General features: G+C 41.7%; 1 protein-coding gene across 2 annotated transcripts; it reads right to left on the minus strand.

The window, feature by feature from the left end:
• Nucleotides 1-1,102: 1,102 nt before the first annotated feature.
• Nucleotides 1,103-26,392, minus strand: LOC135527948 (cytosolic sulfotransferase 2-like). 2 transcript variants are annotated; one of them, XM_064956636.1, is made up of 9 exons: nucleotides 26,290-26,392; nucleotides 24,822-24,975; nucleotides 5,696-5,834; nucleotides 5,479-5,601; nucleotides 5,200-5,300; nucleotides 3,464-3,590; nucleotides 3,273-3,370; nucleotides 2,952-3,126; nucleotides 1,103-2,828 (listed from the first exon to the last, which is right to left on the minus strand). In XM_064956636.1, exons 3-9 carry the CDS (start codon nucleotides 5,832-5,834, stop codon nucleotides 2,716-2,718), a joined length of 876 nt encoding a protein of 291 aa, XP_064812708.1. In that variant the 5' UTR covers nucleotides 24,822-24,975; nucleotides 26,290-26,392; the 3' UTR covers nucleotides 1,103-2,715. The 2 variants fall into 2 exon arrangements, with proteins under 2 accessions (XP_064812708.1, XP_064812709.1); XM_064956637.1 differs by lacking the exons at nucleotides 24,822-24,975; nucleotides 26,290-26,392 and adding an exon at nucleotides 13,705-13,905.
• Nucleotides 26,393-27,751: the final 1,359 nt, after the last annotated feature.

Here is a 27,751-nt window from a genome sequence, read left to right on the forward strand (position 1 = left end):
GGATCTACTACAGAGCTGATGGGCTTTTATGCTCTCCCTCTCGGTATCTCATGTGTCACTACTACATTACCAGGGGCACTTACATTATCAGAAATTCACCACGACGTGGCAGCTGGACACAGAATTGAGTGAAGTTATTATTACCTTAAGCTTACCATATGCTTCCCAGTCAAAACAGTTTGCGCAAATATTATGACAACATCTTGTGTAATTTTTGTTCGTTTTGGTGTTGGACAGCGTTCAATGTTTTTTTTTGTGTGCTGTTGAAGCATAAATTCTTTCTTGAGGTAAATCAAAGTTCTGTGATTGGTCAACAGTAGGGATTCAAGATTTCAAGCTATTTTTTTCACTTGAAAAATACTGCACCAAACATCTTAGTAAGCTGTAAAATCACTCAACCAAGGCCTCTTTGGGAAAAACATCAAAATTCTTGAATTATCTTAGATTAATTCAGATTATTTTGAGGAAGTAGACCAGCTATGTTTTTGATATGACGTCTCAAGAGGACAGACGGTAGAATTTCTGCTTGTTTCTTGTTTTCACGCGAATGGCTTTTTAAGGGAGTATGCGAGGCTTGCTCCACCTTGCCGAGTTCTTCTAGGAACAAACCAAACCTATGTTTGTGGATGCCGTTACAAACCTGACCTGACCCCAAACATATTCAATCCCCCACCTTCCATCAAAGAACACACACACACACACACACACACCTGATAGGCTATTGAATGGGCAGTGTCCTGGGGTAGATAGTGTCTTTGTCTTTTCTGTGCCCTTAAATCTCCTGCATTGTCCTCAACACACTGTCTAAATCACTTTCAACAGTGTATGTGTGTCTAATTCTTTCCCGACCAGAGACTAGGCTGCAGAGTGTGTGCCTGGGCACTTTGTGAAGCTTGTACACATCTTTCATCTACTGCATAAACCTTCTTTATCACCAGGTTGCTTGTTTGACACCAACAATCAATACAAAAAGATACTCTGTAATGTTACTTGGTAAGGAGGTCTGGTGAGGAGGTCAGATGTCACAGGTGAATGCTCATACAGTAGTTGAGGAGATAATAACCAGGCATTGGCTACCTCAACATAAAGCCTCATCAGGAACTTTAGTACCACATGCATTTATTTAAGTATCATTACAGATGCTGGCAGTGTAGAAGTTTAACATTTAACATCAAATACAATAGACCACATTAACTGGAATGACATTCACTCTCTCGTGTGGAAAAATAGTCCCCATTAGCCACACCTCCAACTTTTCTGAGTTGTCACCACTACATTGCCCCTGCCGCCATTCAATGTGCATGCACATGAGTTGTTGAAAGCAACTTAGAAGCTTTCATTAAGTTTGAAAAAATCATACTGATCTAAAAAATACATTATTTGATTTCAGGCAAATTGAATAAAGTAGGTTGGAAGATACAAAGTGTAATTTTCTATCATTCCAAACAGTAGAAGCACTTCAGGTGAACAACAGCCCCATCCCCCTTGTTACAGTGCAAGTGTCAGGCGTAGTGAACATACAGCTGAGACAGCTGTGAAACGTGGAGGGTGTGTGTGTATGTGCAAATTACTGGCTCTTTGACCACTTTGGGTCATATGGACATTTCATAATATTTTAAGTACAAGTACATGAACATCAATGTATTGTGTTTTGTCATACTGTATACGAGTAGGAATTGTTACAGTTTCAAAGTATGTATATTTTTGAAACAGAATAAAACAATGCCTGATGCTTAATAATGCTCTTCTCCATTTACATATTTGTTACTGTATGGACTCTCACCTATCACACTTTCACAAAAAAACATGAAGACATGGCTAAAGGTCAATCAGATTTGTGAACATAATCCCTAGGTGTGTCACGCCCTGACATCAGAGAGATTTTTATGTCTCTATTTTGGTTTTGTCAGGGTGTGATTTGGGTGGGCATTCTATGTTCCATTTTCTATGTTTTTGTATTTCTTTGTTTTGGCCGGGTATGGTTCTCAATCAGGGACAGCTGTCATTCGTTGTCTCTGATTGGGAATCATACTTAGGTAGCCTTTTTTCCTTTTGTTATTTGTGGGAAGTTGACTTGAGTTAGTGGCACTATTGCCCTTGTAAGCGTCACGGTCGTTTTTGTTATTTCTTGTTTTGTTGATGACGATGTTTTACAAAAGAAAAAGTATGCTCACCACGCTGCACATTGGTCTTTCTTTAACGACGGCCGTGACAAGCTGTGTATTGCCGCTTTCCATTTTGGCTGTTGTCTGTAGCTTGTGAGGTGTGGAAACACTTTGTTGCTTCTATGGATTTTGTCTGGTTGCTTTTTCGTCTTGTTTGTCCTATGTTGCTCTGCGTGTGCTTACTGCTCATTGATTGTATGTATTGTAATTGTGTTTAATAACCTGCCCAGGGACTACGGTTGAAAATTAGCCGGCTGGCTAAAACCAGAACTTTTACTCAAACGTTGACTAATGTGCACTGTCCCTGTAAAAATAAATACAATCAAACAAACATCAATGTATTACATTTAGTCATACTGTATACAAATAGGAATTGTTACAGTTTCAAAGTATGTATATTTTTGAAACAGCATAAAACAATGTTTGATGCTTAATAATGCTGTTCTCCATTCTATTCTCCCAGCCAAGCCTATCGTAGGTCCATATGCGCCAAATAAACAATCAATCAACCTGACCGCAAACAATCAGACAATCAACTTGACCACAACTCCTAAACTACAGTGCGGAACAGTACGCTGGTGTTCTTCATCTTCTTCTTATAGTCTTCATCAAACTGTTCATTCTGGGCTACAGTGAAATGGTTCTTCCAGTCACCAACCTTTCCTGAAGAGTGGGAGAATGGGAGAGAGAGAGAGTAATGAGCAAAGAAAAGGTGGTGGACATAGAGAGGGGAGGAGGGAACGACTGACAGAGAGAGAGGTATAGGGGAGAAATGGAGAAGTCTACCTTTTCGCATGAATGGAGAGATCTTGAAATCCATGATTGGGAGGGTGGAATAGTTGGCCATGCTGTTCTTCTTCATATTATCAAACTGCACTCGTCCTCTCACCCACTCCTCCTCCTCTGCTGAAGGAGACAAACCCAGGAAGGAGCACAGCCTGTCCAGCTCTCTCCCTGTATCCTGTAGGATCACATACACATTGGATGGAAAAACAGCTAACCTCCTAGAGCAGCAGTTAAAATGGCTCTTGAGCATGTGTGCACTAAGCTCATTAGATGCATCTTAATACTACTGTAACACACAACTAGCATCAGTATTCTACTCACCTCAACCATGTCCTCATAGAAGAGGTAGAGGATTTTTGAGTGAGTCAGTTTCTTCTCCCACCAGCCAGTCACATGGTCGTACCACGAACCAAACACCACTGAGGAAGTGCAGAGTAGACACATTCAGAGTGTGAATGGGGACTATTATCACTTGCTCATTCAATCACTCCTTTATTCTCTCGTTTACTCACTCTTTCCATCCATGAATCTCTGTAAGTAGTTGTTCCAGACTCCTGGCTCTGGCTGTGTCCTGTTCATGCGGTCAAAGTGGAAATAAGACACAGCACTGTCCTTGGCATTACGGGCCACATACACTATCTGCAGAGAGAGAGATTGCATTTATACACTGCTCAAAAAAATAAAGGGAACACTTAAACAACACAATGTAACTCCAAGTCAATCACACTTCTGTGAAATCAAACTGTCCACTTAGGAAGCAACACTGATTGACAATAAATTTCACATGCTGTTGTGCAAATGGAATAGACAACAGGTGGAAATTATAGGCAATTAGCAAGACACCCCCAATAAAGGAGTGGTTCTGCAGGTGGGGACCACAGACCACTTCTCAGTTCCTATGCATCCTGGCTGATGTTTTGGTCACTTTTGAATGCTGCGGTGCTTTCACTCTAGTGGTAGCATGAGACTGAGTCTACAACCCACACAAGTGGCTCAGGTAGTGCAGCTCATCCAGGATGGTACATCAATGCGAGCTGTGGCAAGAAGGTTTGCTGTGTCTGTCAGCGTAGTGTGCAGAGCATGGAGGCGCTACCAGGAGACAGGCCAGTACATCAGGAGACGTGGAGGAGGCCGTAGGAGGGCAACAACCCAGCAGCAGGACCGCTACCTCCGCCTTTGTGCAAGTAGGAGCACTGCCAGAGCCCTGCAAAATGACCTCCAGCAGGCCACAAATATGCATGTGTTTGCTCAAATGGTCAGAAACAGACTCCATTAGGGTGGTATGTCCACAGGTGGGGGTTGTGCTTACAGCCCAACACTGTGCAGGACGTTTGGCATTTGCCAGAGAACACCAAGATTGGCAAGATTGGCAAATTCGCCACTGGCGCCCTGTGCCCTTCACAGATGTGACAGAGTCTGGAGACTCCGTGGAGAACGTTCTGCTGCCTGCAACATCCTCCAGCATGACCGGTTTGGCGGTGGGTCAGTCATGGTGTGGGGTGGCATTTCTTTGGGGGGCCACACAGCTCTCCATGGCTCGCCAGAGGTAGCCTGACTGCCATTAGGTACAGAGATGAGATCCTCAGACCCCTTGTGAGACCATCTGCTGGTGCGGTTGGCCCTGTGTTCCTCCTAATGCAAGACAATGCTCAACCTCATGTGACTGGAGTGTGTCAGCATTTACTGCAAGAGGAAGGCATTGATGCTATGGACTGGCCCGCCTGTTCCCCAGACCTGAATCCAATTGAGCACATCTGGGACATCATGTCTCGCTCCATCCACCAACATTGCACCACTGACTGTCCAGGATTTGGCGGATGCTTTTAGTCCAGGTCTGGGAGGAGATCCCTCAGGAGACCATCCGCCACCCCATCAGGAGCATGCCTAGGCGTTGTTGGGAGGTCATACAGGCACGTGGAGGCCACACACACTACTGAGTCTCATTTTGACTTGTTTTAAGGACATTACATCAAAGTTGGATCAGCCTGTACTGTGTTTTTCCACTTTAATTTTGAGTGTGACTCCAAATCCAGGCCTCCATGGGTTGATAAATTTGATTTCCATTGATAATTTTTGTGTGATTTTGTTGTCAGCACATTCAACTATGTAAAGAGAAAAATATTTAAGAATAATATTTCATTCATTCAGATCTAAGATGTGTTATTTTAGTGTTCCCTTTATTTTTTGAGCAGTGTATATAGTGGTTATGTAGTGGAGAAACATAGAGAACAAGTTGCAAATACTGCACCCTGCAGTTCTGCTCCCAGAAGGACTTGGGCAGCAACTGGATTGGGAGGTGACTCTTGATGAGGCGAGGAGAGGTGGTTAGTTTGTCCAGCACCTCCACCCCTAGGACAAACAATATAATAATGCAAAATAATGTTTGATGGATATTATCACTGTTCAGCAGTGTCTGTCATGATATTGAAGATTTTAGTTACTGCTTTGAAAACATCAGATACATTTTTTACATAAGAATGACAAATTGGGAGTGGTATGATTATGTTTTCCAATGCTCTATTCTAACCTGGAGGGTAAAGAGGAATGAGCAACTCCAGAAAAGGAACTTTCTCAAAGATGGGTCTCTGACGCTCAGGGGCTGTCTGTCCAAAATACAGCAGGTCTAGAATGTAGGAGACCCATGTGGTTCCTAAGAGAGGAATACAGATAGGGGAAATGTACACAGTCATTCATAAACCCAAACACAATCTTTAATGAAACATCAACCGCAGACTGAGAGAGACCTGCTTTGGGGTAGGTAGCGATGAGAATGTCATCTGGTCTGGCCTGGAAGTTCTGTACATTGTCCCAGTTGCCGGTGAAGTAGTTGGTCATGGAGACTCCATGGAAGTCAAAGAGTTTTGGTCGAGGTGGCAGCTCCATCTGTAAAAGTCGGACATGTATTCGATCAAGGATCACCACAGTATTGTTTATGCTTGGATATGAAACTTGAACTGAATCTTTTAGCGATCCAAATGGTTGAATTATTCAAACATAGAGAGGAATAACACTCCATTGATATGTTTGCCTACAAATGTTAAACCGGCCAGGGCCTTGGTCACTGATCCGTCTGGAGCTGTGTTTTTAAGAATGTAAGTACAGCATGCTGATCCGAATTTCACACACACACCACCCTTCTCGGCCAGTAACATATTCAATGCTATTTTATTCTGCCATGTCATTAACTTGTTGGGGATAGGGGGCAGTATTTTCACTTTGGATGAATTGCGTGCCCATAGTGAACTGCATCCTACTCTGTCCTAGATTGCTAATATATGCATATTATTACTATTGGATAGAAAACACTCTGAAGTTTCTAAAACTGTTTGAATTATGTCTGTAAGTATAACAGAACTCATAGGGCAGGCAATCTTCCAAACAGGAAGTGAAATTCTGAATGCGGGTCTAATTGTAAGTCATTGCCTCTTCACTTCCAAATAAGATATGGATCTGTTAGCACCTCCTAAGCCTTTCACTAGATGTCCTAATTTAGTAGAACGTGGAATGGAGCCTCTAGTGTGAACTTTGACCGAATGGGAGGGGAATGAGTCACTGTCCTGGCAGAATGCAATTTCCCTTTTGCGCATTTGTCTGTAGATATCCCCATCGTTCCATTTGGCTGCAGATGAAAACGTATGCTCCGGTTGGAACGTTATTGGATATATATGAAAATAACATCCTGAAGATTGATTCTCTACTTAGTTTGACCAGTTTATTCGACCTGGAATATATATTTTTGAATTTTTTGTCCGAGTTCTCCTGGACCAGCGTCAGCTTTTGGGCACGTGAGCTGAAAGTGCTAGCAAATGCAGCTAATTGGACACTAGTATGGACATTATGGAACAAAACAACAATTTATTGTGGAACTAGGACTCCTTGCACTGCATTCTGATGAAAGATCATCAAATGTAAGGGAATATTTATGATGTAATTTCGTATTTCTGTTGACTCCAACATGGCGGAGAAATATATTTACGTCTGAGCGCCGTCTCAGATAATTGCATGGTAGGCTTTTTTCCTAACGTTTAAAAAAAATCTGACACAGCGGTTGCATTAAGAACCAGTGTATCTTTAATTATATGTAGAACATGTATATTTCGTCAAAGTTTATGATGAGTATGTCTGTTATCTGGCGTAGCTCTCTGTAATTACTCTGGATATTTTGGAGGCATTTCTGAACATGGCGTCAATGTAAACTGAGATTTGTGGATATAAATATGCATATTATCGAACAAAACATAAATGTATTGTGTAACATGTCAAATGAGTGTCATCTGATGAAGATTATCAAAAGGTTAGTGATTCATTTTATCTCTAATTCTGCTTTTGTGACTCTATCTTTGGCTGGGAAACATGGCTGTGTTTTTTTATTTGGTGATGGTCTAACATAAATATATGTTGTGTTTTCCCTGGAAAACATTTAAAAAATCGGACATGATGCGTAGATTAACAAGATGTTTATCTTTCATTTGCTGTATTGGACTTGTTCATGTGTGAAAGTTAAATATTTCTAAAGAATATTTTTGAATTGCCCGCGCCACCTTTTCAGCTGAATGGGGGGGGGGGAGTTCCCCTTGCCACTAGGTGCATCTGTTTGTTCTGCTAACCCTTTTATCGCATCCCTGGTGAAGTTGATGAAACGCTGTTGATTTATAATAGATATAAATAATCCAATTTTTGAGAGTTGACCACCAGAAAATGCTAGACTCCAACCCTGCTAATATCTGGTTTCTAGCATTAAAACTTCTTATGGCTTAGATCCCGTTAATGGGATCGATATGACAACAGTCAGTGAAAGTGCAGGACGCCATGTTCAAAACAACAGAAATCTCATAATTAAAATTCCTCAAACATACAAGTATTTTACACCATTTAAAGATAAACTTGTTGTTAATCCCACCACAGTGTCTGTTTTCTAAAAGGCTTTACGACGAAAGCACAAAAAGTCACAAAAAGCAGAAATAGAGATAGAATTAATCATTAACCTTTGGTGATCTTCATCAGATGATACTCATAGGACTTCATATTCATTTACATTTACATTTAAGTCATTTAGCAGACGCTCTTATCCAGAGCGACTTACAAATTGGTGAATTCACCTTCTGACATCCAGTGGAACAGCCACTTACAATAGTGCATCTAAATCATTTAAGGGGGGGGAGAAGGATTACTTATCCTATCCTAGGTATTCCTTGAAGAGGTGGGGTTTCAGGTGTCTCCGGAAGGTGGTGATTGACTCTGCTGTCCTGGCGTCGTGAGGGAGTTTGTTCCACCATTGGGGGCCAGAGCAGCGAACAGTTTTGACTGGGCTGAGCGGGAACTGTACTTCCTCAGTGGTAGGGAGGCGAGCAGGCCAGAGGTGGATGAACGCAGTGCCCTTGTTTGGGTGTAGGGCCTGATCAGAGCCTGGAGGTACTGCGGTGCCGTTCCCCTCACAGCTCCGTAGGCAAGCACCATGGTCTTGTAGCGGATGCGAGCTTCAACTGGAAGCCAGTGGAGAGAGCGGAGGAGCGGGGTGACGTGAGAGAACTTGGGAAGGTTGAACACCAGACGGGCTGCGGCGTTCTGGATGAGTTGTAGGGGTTTAATGGCACAGGCAGGGAGCCCAGCCAACAGCGAGTTGCAGTAATCCAGACGGGAGATGACAAGTGCCTGGATTAGGACCTGCGCCGCTTCCTGTGTGAGGCAGGGTCGTACTCTGCGGATGTTGTAGAGCATGAACCTACAGGAACGGGCCACCGCCATGATGTTGGTTGAGAACGACAGGGTGTTGTCCAGGATCACGCCAAGGTTCTTAGCGCTCTGGAAGGAGGACACAATGGAGTTGTCAACCGTGATGGCGAGATCATGGAACGGGCAGTCCTTCCCCGGGAGGAAGAGCAGCTCCGTCTTGCCGAGGTTCAGCTTGAGTTGGTGATCCGTCATCCACACTGATATGTCTGCCAGACATGCAGAGATGCGATTCGCCACCTGGTCATCAGAAGGGGGAAAGGAGAAGATTAATTGTGTGTCGTCTGCATAGCAATGATAGGAGAGACCATGTGAGGTTATGACAGAGCCAAGTGACTTGGTGTATAGCGAGAATAGGAGAGGGCCTAGAACAGAGCCCTGGGGGACACCAGTGGTGAGAGCGCGTGGTGAGGAGACAGATTCTCGCCACGCCACCTGGTAGGAGCGACCTGTCAGGTAGGACGCAATCCAAGCGTGGGCCGTGCCGGAGATGCCCAACTCGGAGAGGGTGGAGAGGAGGATCTGATGGTTCACAGTATCGAAGGCAGCCGATAGGTCTAGAAGGATGAGAGCAGAGGAGAGAGAGTTAGCTTTAGCAGTGCGGAGCGCCTCCGTGATACAGAGAAGAGCAGTCTCAGTTGAATGACTAGTCTTGAAACCTGACTGATTTGGATCAAGAAGGTCATTCTGAGAGAGATAGCGGGAGAGCTGGCCAAGGACGGCACGTTCAAGAGTTTTGGAGAGAAAAGAGAGAAGGGATACTGGTCTGTAGTTGTTGACATCGGAGGGATCGAGTGTAGGTTTTTTCAGAAGGGGTGCAACTCTCGCTCTCTTGAAGACGGAAGGGACGTAGCCAGCGGTCAGGGATGAGTTGATGAGCGAGGTGAGGTAAGGGAGAAGGTCTCCGGAAATGGTCTGGAGAAGAGAGGAGGGGATAGGGTCAAGCGGGCAGGTTGTTGGGCGGCCGGCCGTCACAAGAAGCGAGATTTCATCTGGAGAGAGAGGGGAGAAAGAGGTCAGAGCACAGGGTAGGGCAGTGTGAGCAGAACCAGCGGTGTCGTTTGACTTAGCAAACGAGGATCGGATGTCGTCGACCTTCTTTTCAAAATGGTTGACGAAGTCATCTGCAGAGAGGGAGGAGGGGGAGGGGGAGGAGGATTCAGGAGGGAGGAGAAGGTGGCAAAGAGCTTCCTAGGGTTAGAGGCAGATGCTTGGAATTTAGAGTGGTAGAAAGTGGCTTTAGCAGCAGAGACAGAGGAGGAAAATGTAGAGAGGAGGGAGTGAAAGGATGCCAGGTCCGCAGGGAGGCGAGTTTTCCTCCATTTCCGCTCGGCTGCCCGGAGCTCTGTTCTGTGAGCTCGCAATGAGTCGTCGAGCCACGGAGCGGGAGGGGAGGACCGAGCCGGCCTGGAGGATAGGGGACATAGAGAGTCAAAGGATGCAGAAAGGGAAGAGAGGAGGGTTGAGGAGGCAGAATCAGGAGATAGGTTGGAGAAGGTATGAGCAGAGGGAAGAGATGATAGGATGGAAGAGGAGAGAGTAGCGGGGGAGAGAGAGCGAAGGTTGGGACGGCGCGATACCATCCGAGTAGGGGCAGTATGGGAAGTGTTGGATGAGAGCGAGAGGGAAAAGGATACAAGGTAGTGGTCGGAGACTTGGAGGGGAGTTGCAATGAGGTTAGTGGAAGAACAGCATCTAGTAAAGATGAGGTCGAGCGTATTGCCTGCCTTGTGAGTAGGGGGAAGGTGAGAGGGTGAGGTCAAAAGAGGAGAGGAGTGGAAAGAAGGAGGCAGAGAGGAATGAGTCAAAGGTAGACGTGGGGAGGTTAAAGTTGCCCAGGACTGTGAGAGGTGAGCCGTCCTCAGGAAAGGAGCTTATCAAGGCATCAAGCTCATTGATGAACTCTCCGAGGGAACCTGGAGGGCGATAAATGATAAGGATGTTAAGCTTGAAAGGGCTGGTAACTGTGACAGCATGGAATTCAAAGGAGGCGATAGACAGATGGGTAAGGGGAGAAAGAGAGAATGACCACTTGGGAGAGATGAGGATCCCGGTGCCACCACCCCGCTGACCAGAAGCTCTCGGGGTGTGCGAGAACACGTGGGCGGACGAAGAGAGAGCAGTAGGAGTAGCAGTGTTATCTGTGGTGATCCATGTTTCCGTCAGTGCCAAGAAGTCGAGGGACTGGAGGGAGGCATAGGCTGAGATGAACTCTGCCTTGTTGGCCGCAGATCGGCAGTTCCAGAGGCTACCGGAGACCTGGAACTCCACGTGGGTCGTGCGCGCTGGGACCACCAGATTAGGGTGGCCGCGGCCACGCGGTGTGGAGCGTTTGTATGGTCTGTGCAGAGAGGAGAGAACAGGGATGGATAGACACATAGTTGACAGGCTACAGAAGAGGCTACGCTAATGCAAAGGAGATTGGAATGACAAGTGGACTACACGTCTCGAATGTTCAGAAAGTTAAGCTTACGTAGCAAGAATCTTATTGACTAAAATGATTGAAATGATACAGTACTGCTGGAGTAGGCTAGCTGGCAGTGGCTGCGATGTTGACACTACACTAATCAAGTCGTTCCGTCGAGTGTAATAGTTTCTACAGTGCTGCTATATTCCACAATACATGTATGTTTTGTTCGATAAAGTTCATATTTATATCCAAAAATCTCAGTTTACATTGGCGTGTTACGTTCAGTAATGTTTTGCTTCCAAAACATCCGGTGATTTTGCAGAGAGCCACATCAATTTACAGAAATACTCATCATAAATGTTGATGAAAATACAAGTCTTATGCATGGAACTTTAGATAAACTTCTCCTTAATGCAACCGCTGTGTCAGATTTCAAATTTCCGAAAAAGCCCAACATGCAATAATCTGAGTAAGCGCACAAAGCCATACAGATATCCGCCATGTTGTGGAGTCAACAGAAGTCAGAAATAGCATTGTAAATATTCACTTACCTTTGATGATCTTCATCAGAATGCACTCCCAGGAATCCCAGTTCCACAATAAATGTTTGATTTGTTCGATAAAGTCCATCATTTATGTCCAAATACCTCCTTTTTCTTCGCTTGTTTAGTACACAATCCAAACTCACGAGGCACGGGCAAGTCCAGGCGAAGGTTCAGACGAAAAGTCATATTACAGTTTGTTGAAACATGTCAAACGAAGTATAGAATCAATCTTTAGGATGTTTTTATCATAAATCTTCAATAATGTTTCAACCGGAGAATTCCTTTGTCTGTAGAAGTGCAATGGAACGCAACTAACTCTCACGTGAGTGCACGTGATCAGCTCATGGCATTCTGCCAGACCCCTGACTCAATCAGCTCTCATTCCTCCCTCCTTCACAGTAGAAGCCTCAAACAAGGTTCTAAAGACTGTTTACATATAGCGGAAACCCTAGGAAGTGCAATGTTACCCCATAGACACTGTGTATTCGATAGGCAATGACTTGAAAAACTACAAACCTCAGATTTCCCACTTCCTGGTTGGATTTTTTTCTCAGGTTTTTGCCTGCCATTTGATTATACTCAGAGACATTCTGTTATACTCACAGACATCATTCAAACAGTTTTAGAAACCTCGGAGTGTTTTCTATCCAAATCTACTAATAGTATGCATATATTAGCAACTGGGCCTGAGTAGCAGGCAGTTTACTCTAGGCACCTTATTCATCCAAGCTACTCAATACTGCCCCCAGCAATAAGAAGTTAAATTCATCTGGCACCCCACGTGGAACCCCAATATTGTCAATGCATACTCTGTCCTCAAAAGACCCAGATGGAGAGCTTCTTCTTGCCCGCTTTACTGGCATGAGGTCATGGTGTTGGATGAGGGTGAAAGGCATTCCTAACAGTACAAGAGCAAATATGCCTGACCAATTTGTAGGTAGAGTTGGCCATAATTCCACTCCCCCACATAACCACCAGACATCAGCTCTCTGTCTTTTTATTTGACTGAAATCCTCGGAGCTCAACCACCCGGTCAGATCCCTCATAGTCACATCAGTTGTGACATTCTCAGTCAAAACAATCAGACAAAAAAAATCAAAATTGTATCCGTAAAGTTCATAGAAACATGTCAAACAATGTTTATATTCAATCCTCAGGTTGTTTTTTAGCCTAAATGATCTATAATATTTCAACCGGACAATAACGTTGTCAATATAAAAGGTAAACAAGAAATGCACATGCGCCTGAAAAAGCTCTGCAACACGTTAGGGTCCACTTGTTCAGACTGGTCTTACTCCCTCATTTATAAGAATACAAGCCTGAAACGATTTCTAAAGACTATTGACATCTATTGGAAGGCATAGGAACTGCAAATGGAGTCCTAAGTCAATGGATACTGTAATGGCATTGAATAGAAAACTACAAAACCAACAAAAAAACGACTTCCTGAATGGATTTTTCTAAGGTTTCCGCCTGCTAAATCAGTTCTGTTATACTCATAGACACTATTTTAACAGTTTTGGAAACTGTAGAGTGTTTTCTATCCAAATTATATGCATATCATATCTTCTGGGCCCGAGTAGCAGGCCGTTGAATTTGGGCATGCTTTTCATCCAAAATTCCAAATGCTGCCCCCTACCCTAGAGAGGTTAAGAACCCTATTTGGTCTACATAGAACTCAACGGACACATCCTTCCCCAACTCTACTCTCACCTCCTTTCTATCCAGATTAAGTGACCTCGGGTACCTTGGTAATGCTAAATCCTCTTCTTTCCCATTATGGGTTAAGTTACCACCTTCTTCCTTCTCGAGTGGTTCATGATGTATTAGGAAGATGGCTCCCACAATTAGACAGCTCAGACCGATCAGTTCTCCTGTAAAGCCCCACTCCTTTCCAGAGAACATGTCACTGACTAGAGGCCAACCCATACTTCCACTTCTATTGAACGCATACAGTGAGGATCGGGCGGGTTAGGGAATCTCCGTTAGAGAGGTGACCCCCGAACCCTATTGGTATTCGGTTCTTCTCCTAACTCTGTGTTTGTTCGACAGTGTCAGCGTGTCTTACCCTCTTGCAGTGTGTAATATGGACCCAGGTGGCTCTTTCCACTATTCGTACTGCAAAGGGTGTCACCAGTAGCACCTGGTATGGTCCTTCCCACCGTGGCTGTTTCCAGTCTTTTTTCTTGAGGCATTGGACCCAGACCCAATCTCCTGGTTGGATCTTGTGTGTCACCTTACTCTGCAGCTCTCCTGTTGGGCATAGAATCTTTGACATACGGGTGTGGTTACTAAACAATTTCCTCATGTGTTCTGTAGTGGTATTTTCTGATTCAGCATAACCCTGTTCGGGCTCTCCTAATTCGGGCATCCTATAAGGCCTCCCGAACACTTTCTCGAATGGAGATAATCTTTATCAGGGGTTATCCTTATGGTCATTAACACTATGGGTAAGCACTACACCCAATTTCTACCTGTGTTCATGTGAGTCTTTCTTAACCTGCTTTTTATCGTACCGTTCATGCGGCCAGACCTGCTGATCACAGATGATAGGAACAACCTTCTTCATATTTATATCTAATTTCTGTCCAATGTTGTCTATAATTTGATTCGAAAAACGGGACCCATTGTCTGAATAAATGGTTTCTGCTAAACCAAATCTAGGAATAATATCTTGACATAATGCCTTAGCCACTCTTATTGCATCTGCAGAGGTTGTGGGAAAAGCTTCCACCCATTTAGTATATTTATCTATGATAGTTAGACACAACTTCTTTCCTTCACTTTTAGTGAGTTCTATAAAATCTATTTCTAGTTGTTGGAAAGGATATTTCGCCTGGGGATATTATCCGTGTGGTGCTTTCTGTCTACCCTGGTGATTATTCTGTGCACAAATAACACATTTAAGTAATTTGTGTATCCTACGATGAATCCCGTATGCTACGAAGTGCTTCCTTATTATCTCCACCATCCCTCCCGTTGATACATGGCTCTGCCCATGTATCAATATTGCTGCATATCTAAACAATGACTTAGGTAATATGGGCAACTTATCATGATACCAAATATCATTTCTATATATTGCTCCCAACTTCTCCCATTTTGAAATCTCTTTTATTGGTGCTCTAGACTGAAAATATTTTAACCTTTTTGGGATAGGGGGCAGCATTTTCACTTTTGGATGAATAGCGTGCCCAGAGTGAACTGCCTCCTACTCTGTCCCAGATGCTAAAAAATGCATATTATTATTAGTATTGGATATAAAATACTCTGAAGTTTCTAAAACCGTTTGAATGATGTCTGTGAGTATAACAGAACTCATATGGCAGGCGAAAACCTGAGAAAAATCCAAACAGGAAATGGGAAAGAGGTTTGTAGTTTTTCAAAGCTTGGCCTACCGAATACACAGTGTCTATGGGGTCAAGTTGCACTTCCTATGGATTCCACTGGATGTCAACCGCCTTTAGAAACTTGTTTCAGGCTTCTGCTATAAATGAGGGGGAATGGGAGCTGAATGAGTCATGGGTCTGGCAGAGTGCCTCAGGCTCGTGCCGCACGCTCCCGACAGAGTTAGCTCTCGTTCCAGTACTTATCGACAGACAATGGAATTCTCCGGTTGGAACCTTATTGATGTTTTATGTTGATTCTATACATCGTTTGACTTGTTTCTACGACCTGTAACGGAACTTTTCGAGTTTTTGTCTGGACGTAGTGCTCGCGCCTCATGAAGAGGGATTACTGGGCTGAACACGCTAACAACAAGTGTCTATTTGGACATAAATGATGGACTTTATGGAACTTTATGGAACAAATCAGTCATTTATTGTCAAACTGGGATTCCTGGGAGTGCATTCTGATGAAGATCATCAAAGGTAAGTGAATATTTCTAATGTTATTTCTAACTTCTGTTGACTCCAACATGGTGGATATTTCTATGGCTGGATTGGGCTCTGAGCGCCGTTCTCAGATTATGCTTTTTCCATAATTTGCAAAAAATAATCTGACACAGCGGTTGCATTAAGGAGAAGTCTATCTTTAATTCTGTGAACAACACTTGTATCTTTTATCAATGTTTATTATGAGTATTTCTGCAAAATCACCGGATGTGTTGCAATCAAAACATTACTGCATTATTTCTGCTTTTTGAAACTCCTTTTCTTTGTTGGGGGAAAAAATGATGGTGTTTTTCTGTGGCTATATGTGGTGACCTAACATAATCGTTTGTGGTGCTTTTGCTGTAAAGCATATTTGAAATCGGACACTGTGGTGGGGTTAACAACAAGAATAGCTTTCCAATGGTGTGAGATACACGTATGTTTGAGGAATGTTAATTATGAGATTTTTTTAAATGTTTTGAAAATGGCGCCCTACACTTTGACGAGCTGTTGTCATATCGTTCCCATTAACGGGATTGCAACCATAAGAAGTTAAAATAGAACCCCAGGCAGAGGAGGGATTTAATGTCCTGTATCATCATCCATTTAAAATTGCTATCCTAGTGTAATGGGTCCCGAGACAAGCTGTGCCATAAAACAGAACCTGGTAGGGTGGGGGCTAGCAAAGCTGAGAGAGGTGAAGCGATATGCTGTTCACTATGAGCAGCATGGGAAAAGTGAGAGAGCAAAAAAGGAACAGAAGGGAGCTGAGTATCTAAAGGCTACTCTAGGAGAGATTGCAGGGAAGGGTATGGGTGACAGAGGATGACAGACTAGCAGGGGAGGAGAGAAAGGGGGAATCAAATGTTTCAATTGTGGCAAGCCAGGATATTTTGCTAGAGATTGTGAGGCGCCGTGTAAACAATGCAATGAAAGAGGCCATAATCACAGAGACTGTAAAAAGAACAAGGACAGGAGAGGCAGGAGAGAGGGTTGAGGCAATTACAGAGAGAAAAAGGTCAGGCGCCCACAGCCAGACTCAGATGAGGAAGAGGAAGATGAGGCATGGCTAATTATGGGGAGCGGGGGAATGGGCTCTCGTGAGGAGAAGGAGGATTTTCAGGATTCGGTTGTAAACACTGATTGTGAAGTTTTTGAATTGGCTACTATTGATTTGGCATTACAACAGGAACATAAACCCTATTTGACACTAACAATAATGAGAAAGAAAATGTAATTTCTGTGTGATACTGGGGCTTGTCGCACAGAAATCTGTGCAGACGATGCTCCAAACGGGGTAAAAAGTAATGGGGAAAAGATCATAGTACGGTCAGCATCAGGTCACCAATTCAGGGAACGGCTATCCGTTCCTGTAACACTGAAACATGAGTCATCTTGGGGAGAAGCCACTGTTCCCGTTATGATATCGAAACTATGCCCGTCAACCTGTTAGGCCGGGATGTAATGACTAAACTGAATGTAGCCGTCACTCCCACTGAGAGGGGAATTAAGGCATAGATTGTCAGAGATAATATGGTTGTCTGTGGGACGGGGAACCATGTTATTGGTACAGTCAGGATTTGCTGAGAGGGGGGGTAACGGATATTCCTAAAACCTTGATGGAACTCTCAGACAAAGTAGTACCAAGACTCATTAAGATGTCCCCCGATGACTTACACTGTACTCTCTGGTATAACAAACACCCAGGTCCAGATCCAGTCTATGAGGAAGCATTACTTGAAACCCAGAGAGAACTATAGAGTTAACCTGTTGAAACTCCCCATCCCGGATCCGGGATCGTGACTAAAGCCTCAGGCTCATTAGCATAACGCAACGTTAACGATTTCTGAAAATCGCAAATAAAATGAAAATAATGCGCCTGCTCTCAAGCTTAGCCTTTTCTTAACAACACTGTCATCTCAGATTTTCAAAATATGCTTTTGAACCATAGAAATTGACTAATTTGTGTAAGAGTATGCTAAGCTAGCTTAGCATTTTGAGTCGTATTTAGCACGCAACATTTTCACAAAAACCAGATAACCAAATAAATAAAATCATTTACCTTTGAAGAGCTTCGGATGTTTTCAATGAGGAGACTCTCAGTTACATACCAAATGCGCAGTTTTTCCTGAAAGCGTCTGTGTGTAGGAGAAATCGTTCCGTTTTGTACATCGCATTTGGCTACCGAAACGAACCGAAAATTCAGTCACCTACAACGTCAAACTTTTTCCGAATTAACTCCATAATATCGATCGAAACATGGCAAACGTTGTTTGGAATCAATCCTCAAGGTGTTTTTTCACATATCTCTTCATTGATATATCGTTCGTGGAAGCCTGCATTCTCCTCTGAATTCTGTGGAAAAATACTTGCAGCTGACTTTTGCGCACCAATTTCGGCCACCTGGTAAATGTGGTCTCTTATGGTCAATCTTCCAATGATATGCCTACAAATACGTCAAAATGCTGCAGACACCTTGGGGAAACGACAGAAAGGGCAGACTTACTCCTCTCGCATTCACAGCCATATAAGGAGACAATGGAAAACAGAGCCTCAAAAATCCTGCTCATTTCCTGGATGCCGTCTCATCTTGGTTTTGCCTGAAGCTCACGTTCTAGGGCACGCACAGAAAATATCTTTGCAGTTCTGGACACGTCAGAGTGTTTTCTTTCGAAAGCTATCAATTATATGCATAGTCGAGCATCTTTTTGTGACAAAATATCTTGTTTAAAACGGGAACGTTTTTCATCCAAAAATGATATAGCGCCCCTAGAGTTTCAAGAGGTTAAAGTGTTTTCACTATGACAGCACTCATGCTGCTGTGGAAGTGGAGCTAACTCCTCTGAGTCAGAAGCTGTTTAGAGAACGGTGGAGTCCCCATGTATCTCTCGCCAAGGAGCCCTCGGAAGGGTGGGAGGACATGGGCCAGTGGGTGTCAAAGGGTAGGAAATTCAGACTGGGTAGACATGATTAGTGGATATCAACACAGTCCATCAACTGAGGTATCGCAGGAAGCTGCATAGATTTGGTAAATGCTTTCTTTAGCATTCCAGTACACCCCGATAGTCAAGTATGGTTCGGGTTCACTTTTATTTGGGAGCAAATGGACGTACTCGAGGACTCCCCAGGGATTTTCGGGAAGTCCCACAATTTACAGCCAGGCTATTACCCAAAATCTAGGTAGATGACGTTTTGGTGGTGAACCCATCTCAAGAGGGCTGTAAAGCTGACAATCTAGCTCTGTTAATGTTTTTGGCTGAACAGGGCCATAAAGTCAGTAAGAAAAAGTTGCAGCTGTGGCGGGGGGAGGTTATCTATCTAGGACACACCATAACACAGGACGTGAGAACACTTAACCTCTTGAAACTCTGGGGGCGCAATTTCATTTTTGGATGAAAAACGTTCCCGTTTTAACTTGACTAGAAAAACAGCCAATTTAGAAGCACCTAAACTAAGATGCTTGACTATGCATATAATTGATAGTTTGGAAAGAAAACACTCTGACGTTTCCAGAACTGCAAAGATATTGTCTGTGAGTGCCCCAGAAAAGATGCTACAGGCAAAACCAAGATGAAACTTCAACCCGGAAATGAGTAGGATTTTTGAGGCTCTGTTTTTCATTGTCTCCTTATATGGCTGTGAATGCGCAAGGAATGAGCCTGCCCGATCTATCGTTTCCCCAAGGTGTCTGCAGCATTGTGACGTATTTGTAGGCATATCATTGGAAGATTGACCATAAGAGACTACATTTGCCAGGTGTCCGCCCGGTGTCCTCCGTCGAAATTGGTGCGTCATCTTCAACTGCACGTCTTTTTCCAAGCGATTCACCGGAGAAAGGAAACTACCACGAACTATATATCAATGAAGAGATGTGTGAAAAACACATTGAGGATTGATTCTAAACAGCGTTTGCCGTGTTTCAGTCGATATTATGGAGTTAATTTGGAAAACAGTTCGCCGTTTTGGTGACTGAATTTTCGTTTTTTTTTGGTACCCAGACGTGATGTACAAAACGGAGCGATTTCTCCTACACAAAGAATCTTTCAGGAAAAACTGAACATTTGCTATGTAACTGAGAGTCTCCTCATTGAAAACATCCGAAGTACTTCAAAGGTAAATGATTTTATTTGAATCGTTTTCTGGTTTTTGTGCAAATGTTGCCTGCTAAATGCTATGCTAAATGCTACGCTAGCTATCACAAATGCTTGTTTTGCTATGGTTCAAAAGCATATTTTGAAAATCTGAGATGACAGTGTTGTTAAGAAAAGGCTAAGCTTGAGAGCTAGCACATTCATTTAATTTCATTTGCGATTTTCATAAATAGTTAACATTACGTTATGCTAATGAGCTTGAGGCTATAACTGGATACAGGTTTTTTTCATAGCCAAACGTGAACAAAACGGAGAGATTTGTCCTACACAAATAATATTTTTTTGAAAAACTGAACATTTGCTATCTAACTGAGAGTCTCCTCAGTGAAAACATCTGAAGTTCTTCAAAGGTAAATGATTTTATTTGAATGATTTTCTTGTTTTTGTGAAAATGTTGCTGGCTGAATTCTAGGCTTATAGCTATGCTAGCTATCAACACTCTTACACAAATGCTTGTTTAGCTATGGTTGAAAAGCATATTTTGAAAATCTGAGATGACAGTGTTGTTAACAAAAGTCTAAGCTTGAGAGCAAATATATTTATTTCATTTCATTTGCGATTTTCATGAATAGTTAACGTTGCGTTATGCTACTGAGCTTGAGGCTATAAATAGAATCCCGGATCCGGGATTGCTCGACGAAAGAAGTTAACGGGATCGAAATGACAACAGCCAGTGAAAGTGCAGGGCTCCAAATTCAAAACATCAAAAATCTCATAATTAAATTTCTTCAAACATACATGTATTTTATACCATTTTAAAGGTTATCCTGTTGTTAATCCCACCACAGTGTCCGATTTCAAATATGCTTTACAGTAAAAAACGACAATAAACACAGCCATTTTTCCAGCCAAAGATAGCAGTCACAAAAAGCACAAATAGAGATCAAGTTAATCACTAACCTTTGATGATATTCATCAGGTGACACTCATAGGACTTCATGTTACACAATACATGTATGTTTTGTTTTATAAAGTTCATATTTATCAAAATATGAGTTTACATTGGCGCATTACATTCACTAGTTCAAAAAATACAGTGGTTTTGCATAGCCACATCATTCAAAAGAAAAACTCATCATAAATGTAGATGATAATACAAGTTATACACATGGAATTATAAATATACCTCTCCTTAATGCAAATGCTGTCTGATTTTAAAAAAACTTTACGGAATAAGCAAACCATGCAATAATCTGAGACGGCACTCAGAAGAAATAGTCACAATAGCCGCCATTTTGGCGTCAACATAAACAAGAAATTACATGATAAATATTCCCTTACCTTTGATGATCTTCATCAAAAAGCACTCCAGGAATCCTAGGTTCACAATAAATGTTTGTTTTGTTCGATAATGTCCGTTATTTATGTCCAAATACCTCCTTTTGTTAGCGCGTTTTGTATACATATCCAAACGCTCATTCTGGTCAGCGTTACGTCGGACAAAACCTTCAAAAAGTTATATTACAGGTCGAAGAAACATTTCAAACTAAGTACAGAATCAATCATTAAGATGTTTTTAACATCGTAGATTCAATAAAGTTCCAACCGGAGTATTCCTTTGTGTCTTGATGAGCAACGGAACGCAAGTGGATACCATGAGGAATGCGCATGATCAGAAAATTGCTGACTGCCAGTCACCTGATAGATTTTGCTCTCATTCAGCCCCACAACACAGTAGAAGTCTCATTCAAATTTCTATAGACTGTTGACATCTAGTGGAAGCCCTAGGCAGTGCAACATCATTATGGCTATGGGTTCCGCTAGAGGAACGCCTCGACAACATTCCGCTGAAAAGGCAGTGTGCGAAATTCAAAAATATTTTCTAGAAATATGTGACTTTCACACATTAACAAGTGCAATACACCAAATGAAAGATAAACTCCTTGTTAATCTACCCATCATGTCCGATTTCAAAAAGACTTTACAGCGAAAGCATAACATATCACATAACAAGTCACAAAAACACACACAGCCATTTTTCCAGCCAGAGATAGGAGTCACAAAAAGCAAAAATATAGATCAAATGAATCACTAACCTTTGATTTTCATCAGACGACACTCATAGGACTTCATGTTACACAATACATGTATGTTTTGTTCGATAAAGTGCATATTTATATCCAAAAATCTCAGTTTACATTGGCGCATTACGTTCAGTAATGTTTTGCTTCCAAAACATCCAGTGATTTTGCAGAGAGCCACATCAATTTCCAGAAATACTCATAATAAACATTGATAAAAGATACAAGTGTTATTCACAGAATTAAAGATAGACTTCTCCTTAACTTCTTGGTAACTTCTTGGGTAGTATTTTCACGTCCGGATGAAATGCATGCCCAAATTCAACTGCCTGCTACTCATCCCCAGAAGACAAGATATGCATATTAGTAGATTTGGATAGAAAACACTATGAAGCTTTTTAAACTGTTTGAATCATGTCTGTGAGTATAACAGACCTTTTTTAGCAGGCAAAACCCTGAGGACAAACCATTCAGATTATTTTTTTGAGATCACTCTCTTTTCAATGGGATTTCATTGGGAATCCAGATTTCTAAGGGACCTTCTTGCAGTTCCTATCGCTTTCACTGGATGTCAACAGTCTTTAGAAATTGGTTGAGGTATTTCCTTTGTGTAATGAAGAAGTACGGCCATCTTGAACGAGGGTAACTTGAAGTGTACTGTTAGAGACGCGTGACCAGAAAGCTAGATACAGTTTGTTTTCCTCCTGTATTGAACGCAGATCAGCCCGTCTTCAATTTTATTGATTATTTACATTAAAAATACCTAAAGTTGTATTATAAAAGTAGTTTGAAATGTTTTGGCAAAGGTTACAGGTAACTTTTGCGATATTTTGTAGTCACATTGCGCAAGTTGGACCCTGTGTTTTTCTGGATCAAACGCGCCAAATAAATGGACATTTTGGATATATATCGACAGAATTAATCAAACAAAAGGACCATTTGTGATGTTTATGGGACATATCAATTTGTAAGTCGCTCTGGATAAGAGCGTCTGCTAAATGACTTAAATGTAAATGTAATGTAAATATTGGAGTGCCAACAAAAGAAGCTTGTCAAGGTTGAGGCATGAATTATATTTTTATTTCTGCATTTGTGTCGCGCCTGCAGGGTTGAAATATGCTTCTCTCTCTTTGTTTACTATGGTGCCATCCTCAGATAATAGCATCGTTTGCTTTTGCCGAAATGCTTTTTTGAAATCTGACATGTTGGCTGGATTCACAACAAGTGTAGTTTTAAATTGCTATCTTGCATGTGTGATTTCAAGTTTTATTTTTATCGTAATTTATTTGAATTTGTCGCTCTGCATTTTCACTGGCTTTTGGCCAGGTGGGACGTCCCACATATCCAAGAGAGGTTAATGCAACCGTTGTGTCAGATTTTTTTTAAACTTTACGGAAAAAGCACACCTTGCAATAATCTGAGTACGGCGTTCAGAGACCAAAACAGCCAAAGAAATATCCGCCATGTTGGAGTCAACATTAGTCAAAAATAGCATTATAAATATTCACTTACCTTTGATGATCTTCATCAGAATGCACTCCCAGGAATCCCAGTTCCACAATAAATGTTTGATTTGTTCGGTAAAGTTCATCATTTTTGTCCAAATTCCTCCTTGTTGTTAGCGCGTTCAGCCCAGTAATCCATCTTCATGAGGAATGAGCACCAGGTCCAGACAAAGTCCAAAAGTTTCGTTACAGTCCGTAGAAACATGTCAAACAATGTATAGAATATTTAGGATGTTTTTAACATAAATCTTCAATAATGTTCCAACCGGAGAATTCCTTTTTCTGTAGAAAAGAAATGGAACGAGAGCTACCTCTCACGTGAACGAGCGTCACGAGTTTGTGGCACTCTGCCAGACCACTGACTCAAAGAGCCCTTATGAGCCCCTCCTTTACAGTAGAAGCCTCAAACAAGTTTCTAAAGATGGTTGACATCTAGTGGAAGCCTTGGGAAGTGCAATTTGACCCCATAGACACTGTGTTTTCGATAGGCCAACCTTTGAAAAACTATAAACCTCAGATTTCCCACTTCCTGGTTGGATTTTTCTCAGGTTTTCGCCTGCCATATGAGTTATGTTATACTCACAGACATCATTCAAACAGTTTTAAAACTTGTTGTTAATCCCACCATGGTGTCCGATTTCAAAAGGATTTACGGCAAAATCATTCAATGAGATTATGTTAGGTCAGCACCTAGTCACAGAAAAACATAGTCAGAAATAGCATTATAAATATTCACTTATATCTGATGATCTTCATCAGAATGCACTCCCAGGAATCCCAGTTCCACAATAAATAAAAACAATCTGTCCGATAAGTCCATAGTTTATGTCCAAATACCTCCTTTTTGTTCGCACGTTTAGTTCACAACTCCAAATTCACGATGCGCTGGCCAGATGAAAAGTCAAAAAATTCCATTACAGTTCGTAGAAACGTGTCAAATGATGTATAGAATCAATCTTTAGGATGTTTTTAACATAAATCTTTAATAATGTTTCAACCGGAGAATTCCTTTGTCTTTAGAAAGGAAAAGGAACGCAGCTACCTCTCACGGGCGCACGCCTGACTGAGCTCATGGCATTCTGCCAGACCTCTTACTCAATCAGCTCTTATTCTCTCCTCCTTCATAGTAGAAGCCTGAAACAAGGTTCTAAAGATTGTTGACATCGAGTCGAAGCTTTAGAAAGTGCAATATGACCCCATAGACACTGTATATTGGATAAGCAAAGACTTGAACACCTACAAACCTCAGGTTTCCCACTTCCTGGTTGGATTTTTTCTCAGGTTTTCACCTGCCATATGAGTTCTGTTATACTCAAATATATCATTCAAACAGTTTTAGAAACTTCAGACTGTCTTCTATCCAAATATACTAATGCATATTTTAGCTTCTGGGCCTGAGCACCAGGCAGTTTACTCTGGGCACTATATTCATCCAAGCTACTCAATACTGCCCCCTGCCATAGGAAGTTAAAACATTTTTCTCCATACAAAATTCTAAAGACAGGTCACCAGATATAAACTACTTCGGATATTTTAGCGTCTAACACCCAGAGTACATTAAAATCATTTACCTCATTTATTAATGCAATCATACAGATATTATCCCCTATATTCGTGAATAAAAAGCACTGACCTTATTAATTGCAGCGGAGGTTTCAATGTTGGTTGGATCTCGTCACCGTTTCTGTCGCATACCAGTTTGCCACCGGCCTGTACAGAACCCTCCGAATGGGGCCAGGTCTTTATTCTACGGATATTTAATCCGCCCGTGCACGGTTTCGGTGTCTCTATGGAACGACAGAAGCAGATATTGAGATCCGGTTCAAAGGAACAAGCTGTCACGAGAATTTTCAATCCCAATGATGATAACTAACAATTACTTAAGCTTTGACCAATCCCCGAGGTTTGTAAGACCCTGGGTTTAATAATAATTAGGAAAAGACTCAGCCTATGCAAAAGCTTGGCTCTTTGTTCACAAGAATGTTCTAAAGTCCATAATACAAAGACATGCCATTTTATAACTCACCCCTCCCTACCTACTACACGCACATACACGCACATACAGACACACAAACAGTAGGTGGGATGTATCTTTCCCCATAGTTCTCACCACTCGTTTATCACTACCAAGCTGGCAGTTCCATCCTCCCGAGATTAGAGGGACCTTGACGGGACTCCCTTTCCTGCCATACGTTTCTCAGAGATCTAACCAGGTCAGGTCATGCACAGTTTAATTGTTCTCTGTATTTTCTTAGTCACACACACATTTCTACTTGTCTCGACCAAACCTTATTAGACTGAAGTTTATCGTGCTAATTCATTATACATGTTACATAATCAAATAATTACTAATAGTTACGTTTGTCTAATTATTCATTATATATGTTACATAATCTAATCATTATGTTTCAGGGTGGAATTCTTTAGTCATTATTTTCAAAATAAATTACCTTATCAGTAACAAATAAAATCCCTGGACATGATATGGGCAGAAAGCTTACATTCTTGTAACTGCACTGTCCAATTTACAGTAGCTATTACAGTGAAAGAATACCATGCTATTGTTTGTGTAGAGTGCACAATTATGAACTTGACAATGTATTAATGACCAAATTAGGCACACTTGGTCAGTTTTGATACAACATTTAGAACAGATGTGCAACAGTTCATTGGATCAGTCAAAAAATTTGCACATATACTGCTGCCATGTAGTGGACAAAATATAAATTGTGCCTGATCTGGAATAATACATTATGGCCTTTATCGTGCATTTCAAAGATGATGTTACAGAAAAAAAAGTAAAAAATAAATCTCTTTGTATAATCTTTTACCAGATCTAATGTGTTACATTCTCCTACATTAATTTCACATTCTCACAAGCTTCAAAATGTTTCCTTTCAAATGGTATCAATAATATGCATATCCTTGCTTCAGGTCCTGAGCTACAGGCAGTTTAATTTGGGTACGTCATTTTAGGCGAAACATTAAAGAAAGGGTCGGATCCTTTTAAGAAAGCCTAAATCTTAATGTTTCTCAACTGGTGACAGTAAAACCATACTACACATGATAGCAATTCCAACATACCAAAATAACTGACTTACCCTGCTCTTTCTGAGTAAGATACCTCAGGGTGAATGCACGGCTTACAAAACGACTCCTAATTTATTCTCTGTGTTCCTCCTTTCCTGTCTCCTCCCCATTCTCTCTTCCATCATTTTATTTTCCCTTGAGGGAAAGGGTCTTGTCTGTTCTGGATCTAATCCAGAGGTGAGGGGCTTTTCTTTTCTCCCTCTCAGTATCTCATGTGTCACTACTACATCGCCAGGGGCACATACATTACCAGAAATTCACCACTAGGTGGCAGCTGGACACAGAATTGAGAGAAGTTACTATTACCTTAAGCTTACCATATGCTTCCCAGTCAAAACAGTTTGTGCAAATATTATGACAACATTTGGTGTAATTTTCGTTCGTTTTGTTATTCGACGTTTTTTTTGTGGGCTGTTGAAGCACACATTCTTGAGGTAAGTCGAAGTTCTGTGATTGGTCAACAGTAGGGTTTCTTCAATTAAGTGTTTGTTGTCATTCAATGACAGACGGCTAGTTTTCAAGATATTTTTTTCACTTGAAATATACTGCACCAAACATCTTAGTTAGATGTAAAATTCCTCAACCAAGACCTCCTCGGCAAAAACGTAAAAATTATTGAATTATCTTAGATTAATTCAGACTATTTGAGGAAGTGTGCTGGCTGTGTTTTTTATATGCCATCTGGTGATTCTTAGTAACTATACTGTTTTCTTTGAAGTAGAAAGAAAAATTGATATAAGTTGACATCTTAGACATGTGTAAGCAGAATGAAGGCTGAAGCCCATGTGAGTGTACAAAGCTGCAACAACATCGAGTTAAACATTAAACATGTAAAAAACTGAACGTAAGCAGAATCTGCGTGGATGAGCCATGGTAGATTAACAAGATGTGCCTAGTCTGGGCCATGGGCCATCTTGTGAAGGCTATTGGACATGCACATGGGTTAATCATACATAGACAACATCGGCCTGAACTTGTGAGGACCTTTGACAGGAACATTAGCTAATCAGTGATAGGCACCAGTAGGAGTATGCATGTCACGCCACCAATAGAATCTATGCCTCAATGTCTGAGCCAATAAGAGAATGGAAACTAAGTAAGACAACAAGATTCACAAAGTGGAGTGATGATGTTATGTAAGGGTAAAACTGTATAATACCAAGCACTAAGAATGAAGAGTCAGTTCTTTCATGGAATTGCTTGGCTTTGTTACTCTCTGTAATAAAGTATTTTTGTATTCACAAGCTCCGGTATCTGATAAGTATTTGATTCAGTATTTCCCACAACACCATCTCAAGAGGACAAACAGTAGAATTGCTGCTTGTTTCTTGTTATTCAAGCGAATGGCTTTTAAAGGGAGAATGCGAAGCTTGCTTCGCCTCGCTGAGTAGATAGTGTCTTTGTCTTTTCTGTGCCCTTAAATCTCCTGCATTGTCCTCAACACACTGTCTAAATCACTTTCAACGGTGTATG

The sequence above is a fragment of the Oncorhynchus masou genome, chromosome 33, assembly GCF_036934945.1.
Source record: "Oncorhynchus masou masou isolate Uvic2021 chromosome 33, UVic_Omas_1.1, whole genome shotgun sequence".
Classification (NCBI taxonomy): domain Eukaryota; kingdom Metazoa; phylum Chordata; class Actinopteri; order Salmoniformes; family Salmonidae; genus Oncorhynchus; species Oncorhynchus masou.

Excerpts from the sequence above, each read along its gene's own strand:
- LOC135527948 (XM_064956636.1), bottom strand. The coding sequence starts at position 5,834 with ATGGAGCTGCCACCTCGACCAAAACTCTTTGACTTCCATGGAGTCTCC. Across the intron at positions 5,602-5,695 it reads CGCTACCTACCCCAAAGCAG|GAACCACATGGGTCTCCTAC; the intron begins GTCTCTCTCAGT and ends TTCCTCTCTTAG. Across the intron at positions 3,127-3,272 it reads TCTATGAGGACATGGTTGAG|GATACAGGGAGAGAGCTGGA; the intron begins GTGAGTAGAATA and ends GTGATCCTACAG.